Below are 13,822 nucleotides of genomic sequence, written 5' to 3'. Positions count from 1 at the left end.
TTTGTTTAATGTATGTTGTGGTTGGTTGGTTGTTTGGGGAAGGAGACCAGACAGCGAGGTCATCGGTCTCATCGGATTAGGGAAGGACGGAGAAGGAAGTCGGCCGTGCCCTTTGAAAGGAACCATCCCGGCATTTGCCTGGAGCGATTTAGGGAAATCACGGAAAACCTAAATCAGGATGGCCGGACGCGGGATTGAACCGTCGTCCTCCCGAATGCGAGTCCAGTGTCTAACCACTGCGCCACCTCGCTCGGTGTATGTTGTGACTACTGTTAGTTATTCAGTTATTAGCCACTGTGCATTCTCTGCTCCACCTGTTGTTTATCAACATTGTGGAATGTGCTCAGCATCAGACCTGTCTTTTATCTTGCCAAGCCAATACATTCACTGTCACCCTTCAGTAAAGCGCAAACATCACTGTGCTTCAGTTTAATTTTATTTTTTTATTTCCACAGGTGTGCAAGTCCTGTTGATTTGCGAAGTCCCAGTGAAGCCAAGTAATTTATCTTAACATTAAAAAACAGAGGATAAAACTGAGAAATGGTACCACAAGAATAAGACTAAATTCTGAAAGGAAAAACATTAAAGGTGAGCCACAGGGTTTGGTTCTTGGCCCACTCCACTTCTCAACCTAAATATATGATTTACCTGGGACACTGGACTACTCTTCAAAGACTATGGTATTTGCTGATGAGGTTAATATACCGGCAAGACATCCAAACACATCCATATGATGCACAGCCATGAGAATCATGGAACAGGTTTACAACTAACGAATCCATAGCAAATAATTAAACCCTTAATCTGGTGAAAACCCATACAACGCAATTCCAAACAAAGAAAAATGGCGTACAAGTACTGGAAGTAGTGATGAATGTACATACAATGGATGTAGCTCCATGTGTGAAACTACTGGGCATCTAATAAACTGAGGTGGCACCAGCACATGGATAAGGTAATAAAAATATAAAAACAAAGCTCTGTCTGGTTTTGCACCACATAATCACATTTTTGTAATTCTGTATATTTATGGTACGAGATGTTCAGAGCTTAAATATACCTCTCCCAAAGCAGTTCAATGCAGCTGTAGAAAATTTTCGAGAAAATCGAATTTGAAGTTTTCCAGTCACATTTAATACACCAAAATAACATAGATGTTTCTCTACATGCAGTGTGGCTCTGTGGTAGAGCGCTCGCTTGCTGCGTGGGGGACTTAGGTTCGATTCCAGATGGAATCAAATTTTTAAACACAAGTGCACATTCTATGAGCATTTCCATGAAGTGTAGAATCATACGGCACACGAGAATGGTAATCGCTATATTATATTGAGTCTCATTTCAGTCATTATTTTTTCCTATTCATTTTGAATACCTACATTATTTAGATATAAATTTCATCAAATACATGGTAATTAACAAACCTAATAGTCATTATTTTATTAAAAATGTACATCATCTTATTTCTAATCATGTATTGCACACAGGAATACAGTTTTCATTACAAACAAAAATTCCAGCTACTGCTCCTTTATAAAAGATTTATAATTAAAAAATTACAATAAGTTTTTTCTATATTTCTGTATTTTATAGTTTATGTAAATACTCATAGAACATGCACCTTTATTTAGAAATTTGATCCCAACAGGTTACAAATCCAGGCCCCTCACTCATTGAGTGAGTACTCTGCTGCGGAGGCACATTGCTTGTTGAAAAATATCTACATTATTTTAGTATATTAAACGTGGTCAGAAAACTTCAAAGTCAATTTTCTTAAGAATTTTTTAGAGTTTCATCAAACCACTTTGGGAGAAGTGTATTTATTTGATTTCTGAACTTCACGTACTATGAATATGAAAAATTACAAAAATCTGATTATCGTGCGGTCTCTTTATAAGAAACATCTTTCACTGCACGATGAATGTCTTTTATTTCTGCCAATGATCACAAACTTTTGGTCCTTAGACTATCGGTTTCAGTCAACAATGGCCATCTTCAGACCTGCAGCAAATCATGGGAAATGGAATACAACTAGTGAACAGATTATGTTTTAGAACAATAAAATATGCCATAATGAAAAATTATTACTTTCATGCATATGAAAACATGCACTTAAAATATGATGAGGCATACCTGTTTTAAAGCTTGTCCTAAAACAATGAAGCCATGGTGGCTCCGTAACGAAATATACACAAAATCGGCATGGTATCGTTGCACATATTTAAAATGTGATGTAGGTCATCTGTCTCTATTGCTACTGGTCACAGCAAACTGCAGTACAGTAGCCACTACATATTTTTGTGCTGTGTTGACCTATGGACAGGAGTACCACCATACTTTCATTCAGTTCTCTCCTATCTTCAGGGCCCTGGGAATTTTTACACTTACATGCCAATATGTATACTCCGTAATGGTATAGTGGGTTAATAACAAGAGTCATCTGCAGAGTACAATGCCACAAAACTACAAAAACGTAATTATTTCTATGTACACTTTCCACTGCTATCTAGGCTCTGAGTGGAGTTTTATATTCTGATAAAAAGTCAAGCGCATGTTGCTGTAGACATCAAGAAGGAAACTGAAGAAAAAAACAAAATAAAAGAGTACTTTATTTGCCACTATAACATATCAGAATATATGGACCTAGGGATGTAAATTCTGCTTCATTTTAACATTTAATAGAAACAAGCATTGACTTTGCTAGCATACAGGCAGCTGACACTGCTGTGGTACAGTAATATAAACGCTTTGTGTGAAGTATTGGATAAAAACATCAACTGAGTTCTACATTTACATCTATACTCTGCAAACCACTATGAGGTTGTAGAAGAGGATGAGCCCTGCTTTTTGCTTCCAAAGCTGATGTTTTTCTCCTGATATACTTGTAATTTAGAATCAGTTTTCATAATTATCAGTGTGAGCAGATTAGTAGTAGTGATGATTTGTTGTTAGCGCACTTTACAAAAACAGCCGCCCACCCCGATAGCTGAATGGTCAGTGTGATGGATTGCTGTCCTACGGGCCCAGATTTGATTTACAGCTGGGTTGGGGATTTTCTCCACTCAGGGACAGTGCTGTCTTCATCATCATTTCATCCCCATTCGGCACGCAGGTCGCTCAATGTGACGTCGAATGTAATAAGACCTGCACCAAGGCGGCCGGACCTGCCCCGCAAGGGGCCTCCCGGCCATGACGCCAAACGCTCATTTCCATTTTCCAAAACTAGCCTTCAGTGGCTGCTTATGTCTGTTAATGTATACCTTCACTTGTCCCACATCCTTAATTGCTCTCCATCATATTGGGAATTGTGGAAAACAATGTGTAAATAACTGAATGACTTACATTTCTGTACAGTCACATTCATCCAGTAATTCCACACAGAATATTACTGCAACACACAATAGGCAAATTTTTATGCAGCGTATTAGTTTTTTTTAATCTATTTTGCCCTGAAGCACTTCATCACTGAAAAAAAAAACTACACTGGTGTTTCTGGTGACTGGATGCTTAGTACGTGAATTGTGAATGTCATTTCTTTGAACAGTAACTTTAATTTGCTGTAATGATGTTTTCAGTATGTCAAGCAGCCCTCTTCAACCACCATAATCTATTATGTCATCACTTATTTCATTGTACTCACCATTCAATTTTGAGAAGAACATTGTTGCTTGAGCCATTGTCAAATTCTTCACATTCTGTATCATGTATTTTACAGTTAGACTCATTCCTGTTATTGAGAAGTTCCTCAGTTTCACTCTCACTAAGATGAGTGTACTTCAATGGAAACATTATGTCCACTGACAGCTCTCTAGTTATTGGAGAGTAATAATAAAATTAATGATTTCAAGTTAAAAACTTTAGTACAACCTAGCGGAATTCTCTTTTAAAAAAAGAGACTATATTGAAACACACACACACACACACAAAAAAAAAATCAGTGTGGTGCTCGCACTATACAACAACTAATTTAGTTGGTCTCAAATGACTGGAACTGTAAAATTGTACTGTCCCACTCCGTGGTATGGTGAACTGCAAAGTGCATACAACATATTAAAAATGAAGCCATTTTCCACTGTCTTTCTTAGAGATCAATCCAGTAAAATTAGTCATTCCTATTACCTGCAAGATGGATATTTGCAACAGTTCATATAGTCATGATGCTTCTTCTTAAATAGCAATGCTGCAAATAATTTCTATTACTAAGAGTTGGATTCATATAATAAAAATAACACAATTAAAAAAAAAAGTTTATTATCTTTATTTACAAACTGAATTTACAGTGGCTTCTAAAAATACTTCATTAATATTTAAATAATTTGCAGCAAAATGAAAAAACTATTTCTTATTCACAACATCATTTCAATGGATCAGTCTTCAATAAACTAACTTAATTATAAGGAAAAAAATTCAAGTGCAATGCGATGTGAAGCTAACAATGCATTTATACCAAGGTGTAAAAAAAATATGGAACTACAGAATTAGCATACCAACAATGAAATGATTGACTGTGATAAAACGAGTAACCAAGTATTAAAAATTTTCTCCTAACAGGACAAAACGTACTGAGGAAAAAATTGCATTACTGTTTCTTTTCTTTTTTCAAAAAGAGTTAGACCAAAGTTAGTATCTGAAATTTCAAAATGATTTATTTTAGAAGTAATGAAATATCGTCAAAATTGAAATTCCAGCAGTTCTTAAAAGGCGTGACCAGTTGCAAACAGATATTTCATATGAACAAAAACTACAGTCTTAAATGGGATGAAAGATATAATCTATGTGGAAACTTCACTGAAACCAGTGAACACATAAATGTAAACAATGAACTAAACTGGGACCCTTCTTAAGTCCTGAATCAAAAGTAGCAGAAAGATAAAGGTTTGTTAAAACTATAATAGTTCGAATTTGGAGTCAAAATACTTCGAGGAAAGAAAGAATATGAATAATGATGCAGATATGGGTGGCAACTGAGATATGATTCACAAAGTGTCACTGGGAGAAAAAGCACTGTGCCCTTCCCACTAAGCAGAAATGAATTTGCAAAAATTATGATAACTTTGTGTGGAACCGAGCAAAACATCGGTCATGTACCATGTAACATGTCTAGAAGCAGCAAAATTTGTGTTGAGAAGAATTTTTTTTTATGACGTGCTTATATTTCAAGAGAGACACAAATAATTTGGGCTATTCAAGGCGTCTAGTAGTTTGGTTTTGTACTTCAGAATGTGCCCTGCAAGAAACTTGGCCAGTTACAAATACTGAGAGTGCTTTAACAAAGGCTTGAAAAATAACACGACACCCTATTAATGATATGCACGAAAAAGATGAGATAAATGAACGCTGACACAAGGATACATTTTTGAACTGCACACTGCAAGAAGATGGAAGTATGTGGAAGTTACACTAGCCACAGTACAATGATTAACAAACCATGTATAGTATTTGCTCTCCCTCTTATTTTGTCATTTTATCAAGACTTTTGATGACTGAGATTCAGTGTTTATTTCTGAGTGTTCCTGCTGGCATGATCGTTATTTTCTTTGTCATCTCTTTTATGTACAAATAAAATTTGATTCTCTTCTCTTGTAATTTACAACTGAGAGAAGACTTCACTAAACAAGAGAGCCATTCAAAATGGGAGAAATAAATTTATTTGGTCAATATATCTTATGAGGGAGCAGGACACTCATGTTGCCCATAGTACACAAAAACAACTTAATAAATATAAATAACCAGTCTTCCAAAAATATATAGGTGTACTAGAGCCAGCTACAACTTCACAAACATGATGGTGATGAGGTATCTGAAATCAGACATTTCATTTGATTAATGGCATTTTGTTGTTCTAGACATATATTCAGAATTAATTTTAATGTTTATAAGATTATAGGGCTATACTGAGGTGACAAAAGTCATGGGATAGTAATATGTACATATGCAGATGGTGGTAGTATCACGCACACAATGTACAAAAGGGCAGTGTATTGGTAATTAACAGACTTAGAAAACGGAACAGTAGTTGGAGCAAGACACACAGGATATTCCATTTTGGAAATTGTTAGGGAATTCAATATTCTGAGATCCACAATTGCCTGTCACCACAGACAAAGCAGTGGTGTTTGCTTAGAGTTGTCAGTGCTAACAGACAAGGAATACTGCATGAAATAACAGCAGAAATCAATGTGGGACATATGATGAACATATCCATTAATGGGCTATGGCAACAGACGACCAACATGTGCCTTTGCTAACAGCATGACATTGCCTGCAGTGCTTTGCCTGGGCTCGTGACCATATCAATTGGACCCTAGATGACTGGGAAAACTGTGACCTGGTCAGATGAGTCCTGATTTCAATTGGGAAGAGGTTATGGTAGTGTTTGGAACACATATTATGTTCGAATATAATGATTTTTCTGGAGACTAGAAATCTACTCTGATGGAATCAGCATGGGTTTTGAAAAAGACGATCGTGTGAAACCCAGCTCGCGCTATTCGTCCACGAGACTCGGAGGGCCATAGACACGGGTTCCCAGGTAGATGACTTCTGCAAGGCATTCGACCATTCGATACAGTTCCCCACAGTCGTTTAATGAACAAAGTAAGAGCATATGGACTATCAGACCAATTGTGTGATTGGATTGAAGAGCTCCTAGATAACGGAACACAAGATGTCATTCTCAATGGAGAGAAGTCTTCTGAAGTAAGTGTGACTTCAGGTGTGCCGCAGGGATGTGTCGTAGGACCATTGCTATTCACAATATACATAAATGACCTTGTGGATAACATCGGAAGTTCACTGAGGCTTTTTGCGGATGATGCTGTAGTATATCGACAGGTTGTAACAATCGAAAATTGTACTGAAATGCAGGAGGATCTGCAACAAATTGACGCATGGTGCAGGGAATGGCAATTGAATCTCAATGTAGACAAGTGCAATGTGCTGCAAATACACTGAAAGAAAGATCCTTTATCATTTAGCTACAATATAGCAGGTCAGCAACTGGAAGCAGTTAATTCCATAAACTATCTGGGAGTAGGCATTAGGAGTGATTTAAAATGGAATGATCATATAAAGGTGATCGTTGGTAAAGCAGATGCCAGACTGAGATTCATTGGAAGAATCCTAAGGAAATGCAATCCGAAAACAAAGGATGTAGGTTACAGTAAACTTGTTCACCCACTGCTTGAATATTGCTCACCAGTGTGGGATCCATACCAGATAGGGTTGATAGAAGAGATAGAGAAGATCCAACGGAGAGCAGCGTGCTTCGTTACAGGATCATTTAGTGATCGAGAAAGCTCAGTCTATGTGATCGCCGTAAGCATAGTGTCAACAGTGCATCCCAATTTAAGTTATACAATATAGCACTGAAGATGGTCACTCAGTGACAGAAAATCGATTTTGCAATAGTAAAAATATACGACCAATGCTGTCTCTTTTTTCAAATCGAGAAAGCGTTACGGAGATGATAGATAAGCTCCAGTGGAAGACTCTGCAGGAGAGACGCTCAGTAGCTCGGTACGGGCTTTTGTTGAAGTTTCGAGAACATACCTTCACCGAAGAGAGAACCATTATATTGCTCCCTCCTACGTATATCTCGCGAAGAGACCATGAGGATAAAATCAGAGAGATTAGAGCCCACACAGAGGCATACTGACAATATTTCTTTCCAAGAACAATATGAGACTGGAATAGAAGGGAGAACCGATAGAGGTACTCAAAGTACCCTCCGCCACACACCTTCAGGTGGCTTGCGGAGTATGGATGTAGATGTAAATGTAGATGGTGCAGACCCCACAAAGCCATGGGCCCAAGTTGTCAAAAAGGCATTGTGCATGCTGGTGGTGGCTCCGCTGGTGGTGTAGGCTGTGGTTACATAGAATGGAATGGGTCCTGTAGTCCAACTGAACCGAGCATTGACTGGAAATGGTTATGTTCGGCTACTTGGAGACCATCGACAGCCAGTCACGGACTTCATGTTCCCAAACAACAATGGAAATTTTATTAATGAAAATGCGCCGTGTTACCAGGCCACAATTGTTTGTGATTGGTTTGAAGGACATTCTGGACAATTCAAGCGAATGTTGTGGCCACCCAGATCATGTACATGAATCCCACTGAACATTTATAGGACATAATCAAGAGGTCAGTTCATGTATGAAATCATATACCGGCAACACTTTTGCAATTATGGATGGCTATAGAGGCAGCTTGCACAGGACTTCCAACGATTTGTTGAGTCCAGGCCATGTCGGGTTGCTGCACTATGCCAGGCAGAAGGACATCCAACACAATATCAGAGGTAGCCCATGGCTTTTGTCACCTCAATATAGTTTGTGGAACCAAATGTCAGCTATGTGGACAAAGTATTACATGCAATAAGATTAATTATTTCACTATAGTGGATAAAAGCAGTCTTACTTGAACTATAATTCATTCATGATATTCAGACAACATCCACCCTGAGTTTTTAATACTGCACTTTACAGTATGGAACTGTGAAAGTGCAAAATGATGTCCCCCCCCCCCCCCTCCTCCCTCCAGCTGTAACTACCTCCAAATGATTCACTGTTGTAACTATGTGGTCAATATGATCTTTCCATCTAGCATCTCCCTTAATAAGAACAAATGTTCCAAGTTTAACAAATCCATGTAGCTTTTTTCCGTGAGTTCACTTCAACCTACAACTCTTCGATATTTGTGATGTAACACTATTTCTTAATTACTTTGCTACATCTATTTTTACATGCGTGTACACATTTCTCTTTCTTATCTTCATGTAAACCTCCCCTCCCACCCCCTCAAAAAAAGGAAGTCACTTCTGCCTTTTTAATTTTGTTTCATCTGTGAACCCTGAATATTGCATTATCATCTAGCAAAGCCTCACCCTCATTATATTCAAGTTTCTTTCATTGATTGTTTTATTTAATGTTCTTCATCCATATCCTAGCAGTATAATATATCAGAATTTTGAGTTTCTTGAACAGAAAGGATAAGGATAATTATATTTGTTAATTTTTTTGCCCCATAACAGTTCTTTTAATCAGGACAAAGTACTAACAGAATACACGTCAATGATTTTGAAACTAACGGTTTACCTTTAAATATTTCTGTTTGTTTGATTATGATATTCACTTGTGTAATTATATTTTTCATAACAAATAATGGAAAATCCAGGATGGAATAATGACAGTATTATGAAAAGGATAGATTGCCACCGACCATATAGTGGAGATGTCGAATTGCAGGCATGCACAACAAAAAGGCCTGCAAATAAGTGAGCTTTTGGCCAAAAGGCCTTCTTCCAAAGCGCGCGCGCGCAAACCCCCCCCCCCCCCCACACCACACACACACACACACACTACCACTGTCTCTGCCCACCAAGGCGCTTGCACTTGATGGGAGAAGCAATCTGGGTGATGGGGTAAGGATGAGGCTGGGGCAGGGAAGGGGAGAGAGCAATGTAGGGGTGGGCAATGGTAATGTGATACTTCTGGGGGCATACAAGGATGTGGTGGGGACAGGGTTGGGCAGCTAGGTGCAGTTGGGAGGCTAGTCTGGGGGTGGTGTGGGAAGAGAGCTGAAAAGGAGAGAAGTAAAAAGACTGGGCACATTGGTGGAATAGAGAACTGTGTAGTGCTGGAGTGGGAGCAGGGAAGGGGATAGTGACTAATGAAACTTAAGGCCAGGGGGGTTACTGGAACATAGGATATATTGCTGGGAGAGTTCTCACCTGCATAATTCCTTACCTCCACCACCCAGATTTGCCTCTCCCTTTATGCGTAGTTGCTTGCAGTCTGGCCTCGATAACCAGAGACAGTGATCATGTGTCTGTGTGAGTTGTGCTTGCATGAATGTGTGTGTGTGTTTTGTCTACTTTAGAAGAAGGCCTCTTGGTCAAAAGCTCAATTGTTAAGCAATCTTTTTGTTGTACCTGTCAGCTACTCAACATCTCAACTATTTGGTGAGTAGCAATCTATCCTTTTCATTATATTTTTCATAACTATCTTTAAGTGTTATTTGCTACCTTCAAATTATATGTTCTCTTCAAAAATTCATAAGGTGTGACACTAATTTGGATTTAATGTATAGGTGACTGTTGATACCAATGGAAGTGAACTTGAACTGCTGTCAAAGGTACCACATAGTGTGTGCTGTCAAAGGTACCACATAGTGTGAAAGAGACCCAACAAAAAGATAAAACTTCATTAAGTAAAGGTAAGACAGAAAGCTTATTTCTTTTTGTCTGTATGGATCTTGATAGATAAAATATACAGGGTGTTTCAAAAAGCCTTTTACAAGCTTGGGGGACTGGTTCCTTACACCAAAACAAGGAAAAAAAGTCTAATAAACATGAGCTCTAAAATGCATATCTTAAGAGCTATGATCACTTGTTCATTTTCAGTATGGTAAAACGCATCTCTTCTACTGAAAGCTCTTTGCTTTCCATATTTTGGGAAGAGGTAGTATGGACCAAAACAAGAAAAAAATGTCCTGTAAACATGGGCTCTACAATGTGTACCTTCAGAGATGTGAGCACCTGTTCAATAAAATAAATGTATTTCACCATGGTGAAGATGAATGAGTGCTCATAGCCTATAAGGTATGCATTTTGGAGCCCATGTTTACTGTACATTTTATTCTTGTTTTGGTCCGTACTACCTCCACCCAGAATATGGCAAGCAAAGAGCTTGCAGCAGAATAGATGTGTTTCACAGAATCGAAAATGAACAATTGCTCATGGCTCGTAAGGTATTTTTTTTAGAGCCCATGTTTACTAGACATTTTTTCTTTGTTTGGTGTAAGGAACCTGTCCCCAAAGTTAGCAAAAGTATTTCTGAAATACCCTGTATGTGCTGAAGAGTCAACAATGACCCTCTTTAAGTAGATGTTTTAGAGGCTGCTAGTAACTCATAAAACAGAAACAAAGGTGATCTGCTTAGTTTCACACAGTAAATTTCTGAAATTAATTTCCTTTTTTCCAGACTAGTATGTTTTATAGACTGTGTAGCAATTATAAACAAGTATTATGAGGCTGTCTAAAAAATATGCTTAATTCACTAATGTATGTCAAAGCAAATAAAGAAAAATGGGGAAGGAGAATAACACAGTAGAATTTTACATCTTACTATATTCAATACATGCCTGTCACTAACTTTCATTTGGGACTTCACTGAACTTGATTCCCAAGACTGTTGGTGGTACAGCTTTGCCTGTGTTTTGTGTATGTGTTTGCTATTTGGAAGTGTCGGTAGTTGGTGAGAGTACTTTGGTTTTCCTGTTCTGTGTTGTTTTTTTGTTTGTGAGTCACAATGACTCAGGTCCATGACTCATTGCTGAATGAAGAGACTCATTTAGAACGTAACAAGTATCTTCACAATCGTACAAAGAATTCCAGACAAGACACAATATTTTGACACTGCACATTGTAACAGGCAACACATGTAGTATTTCACTCTAAATCATTCAGATAGTGCTAATATGAGCAAAAGTACAGTAAATACAAACCTGTAATAAAAGATAACAGTTGAGTCATTAAGTGAAATTGTTAGTGGAAATAAAACTGTTTTTGATCTGGACATTTTTCAGAATTTTACAAATGTGCCAAACCAGTAAGATTCTTATTTATGGGGGACTACTATTCAACAGGTAGAATTCCGATATCTTTTGGCTACAGATATAGGAAAATGCTGGTGGAGGGTTCCAATACTGTAGCAGGTACATCTGAACAGGAAATAAATTCAGTCAGTCAATTATTTATCTATATGATACCTGGTCCAACGAAACTCACAGGTACATATAGCACAGACTGAAAGTTTAATGGCTTGTGAAAGTTACGTCTCCTTAAGGCAACAGATTTATTGTTCATGATGTGCAATCATCAAATTATGATTTCAGTCAAAACTGCATTCATTTTATTTCAATATTTATAGGCAAACTTTTCTTGCTATTTTGACTTCTTGTTCTGTCAGTGAAATTGTGGCTAAAATACCCCAGCAAAGTAAAATTATGAACAAAAAAAGAGTTGGTGTAGAAAGAAATATGAAAGTAGACTACCACAAATTTTACACTTCAAATGCTCCTACACTTCCTATCCCTTCTAATTTATTATTGGTATTAACATTCCTAAGTTACTGGCAGCTGATTTCTGCTCTTACTTCTCACAAATACTTTTTTGGGAACACTCAGAAAGCAGAGGAACAATGTTTTGAACAGTGAGTGATCGCACTGTGGAAAAAACGACAGCTCCTAGTTTCACTGGTGGCATAATCACAACTATACCGTTATTAATGTTGAAATACATCTCATATTTTTTAGACTCAATCACAGAACTGTTTCCACATCTTGAGCTAAGTTTGCCAGGAATCATAGGATATTTTAGTCTCAGATATATGGGTGCCTTTTTATACAGGTGTAATGCTAATAAGCTACCAGTAATTTCGAGACTTTGCCAATGTGTAATCAATTCATTACTTCAGGGTGCACAGTAACTTCCCTGCTATAAAACTTTTCTGAAACCTCAGACAACAAATGAAAAATAACAAAATAATTCCAGAAATAACTGCATTCATAAAGCATTGTAGTTAACTGAGTGTGTTCAAAAAGTAACACAGCCTTTTAAATGAATGTTTCTTATTTGTTGCAGGTATGATCCTTGTTTCAGTGAGGAAGAAACTGGCTATACTTCACGACAGAGAGCATTCATTGTCATTAAATACATTACATTAAATACATTACATGTGTCAGTCATGCAGTGAATCAAAATGTCTTCACAGAAAACTATAGTAACCATGCATTTAAGTTCACCATCTGGTGGCAATATGAAAAGTTTCAAAAGAAAGGAAATGTGGCAAACATTGCCAAAATCAGTTGACATCAGAAAAGTTGATCTGTGTGTAAGCTGCATATTCATCAAGTTCTATGAAGTCTGTGCAGCACCTATCTAGGCAGTCTGGTCTCACCATTGGCAGTGCATACAAATGTGAGCAAGTGCATAAGCATCCATTCAAACAGAACACATACTGTTCATGAGTGGCTACCTGTCAGTAGTTCATTTGTAATGCCTTATTGAGGAGGGAGGGGGGGGGGGGGGGGCTCAATGATTGGTTTTGGTCTGACAAAGTGTAGTTCCATCTTAATGAGGGTGTAAATGCACAAAAATAATGCATTTTGACTACCAGTATGGAAAATCCACATGAACTGCGCGAGTCTCCTCTGCATGTACAAAGGAGGATGTATGGTGTACAAGACTGCATAGATGAATCTTCTGTGATTCAGTCAGCACTACATACTGATGATGTAATAATTTGTAAACACTATACCTGAAGACTAGAAGTGATACATATGGTTTCAGCAGGGCAATGCTGTTCCTCACACACTGAACACCACCATAACTTGCTCAGGTCAAATTAATCATGTTGTTGTTGTGGTCTTCAGTCCTGAGACTGGTTTGATGCAGCTCTCCATGCTACTCTATCCTGTGCAAGCTTCTTCATCTCCCGGTACCTACTGCAACCTACATCCTTCTGAATCTGCTTAGTGTATTCATCTCTTGGTCTCCCCCTACGATTTTTACCCTCCACGCTGCCCTCCAATACTAAATTGGTGATCCCTTGATGCCTCAGAACATGTCCTACCAACCGATCCCTTCTTCTGGTCAAGTTGTACCACAAACTCCTCTTCTCCCCAATCCTATTCAGTACCTCCTCATTAGTTATGTGATCTACCCATCTAATCTTCAGCATTCTTCTGTAGCACCACATTTCGAAAGCTTCTATTCTCTTCTTGTCCAAAGTATTTACCGTCCATGTTTCACTTCCATACA

At 38.0% G+C, this 13,822-nt stretch overlaps 1 protein-coding gene and 1 long non-coding RNA gene across 7 annotated transcripts in view; one reads left to right on the top strand and one right to left on the bottom strand.

Annotated features, from left to right (window-relative positions):
• The first annotated feature begins 792 nt into the window (after positions 1-792).
• Positions 793-12,750, top strand: LOC126251842 (uncharacterized). Its single transcript, XR_007545793.1, has 3 exons — positions 793-955; positions 10,090-10,215; positions 12,644-12,750. It is a non-coding gene; the product is annotated as an uncharacterized LOC126251842 (long non-coding RNA).
• Positions 4,460-13,822, bottom strand: part of LOC126251840 (pericentriolar material 1 protein-like) — a 781,694-nt gene continuing 772,331 nt past the window's right edge. For 5 of the 6 annotated variants that reach the window (XM_049952507.1, XM_049952508.1, XM_049952506.1 and 2 more), the window contains one exon: positions 4,460-5,797. In XM_049952507.1, the coding sequence (XP_049808464.1) occupies positions 5,772-5,797 (26 nt within the window). In that variant the 3' untranslated portion in view covers positions 4,460-5,771. The remainder of the gene's footprint in view (positions 5,798-13,822) is intronic. The other variant, XM_049952510.1, reaches the window with a different exon arrangement.

Source organism: Schistocerca nitens, chromosome 4, assembly GCF_023898315.1.
Source record: "Schistocerca nitens isolate TAMUIC-IGC-003100 chromosome 4, iqSchNite1.1, whole genome shotgun sequence".
NCBI classification, from domain to species: Eukaryota; Metazoa; Arthropoda; class Insecta; order Orthoptera; family Acrididae; genus Schistocerca; species Schistocerca nitens.
This window is presented reverse-complemented; position numbering and strand designations above follow the sequence as displayed.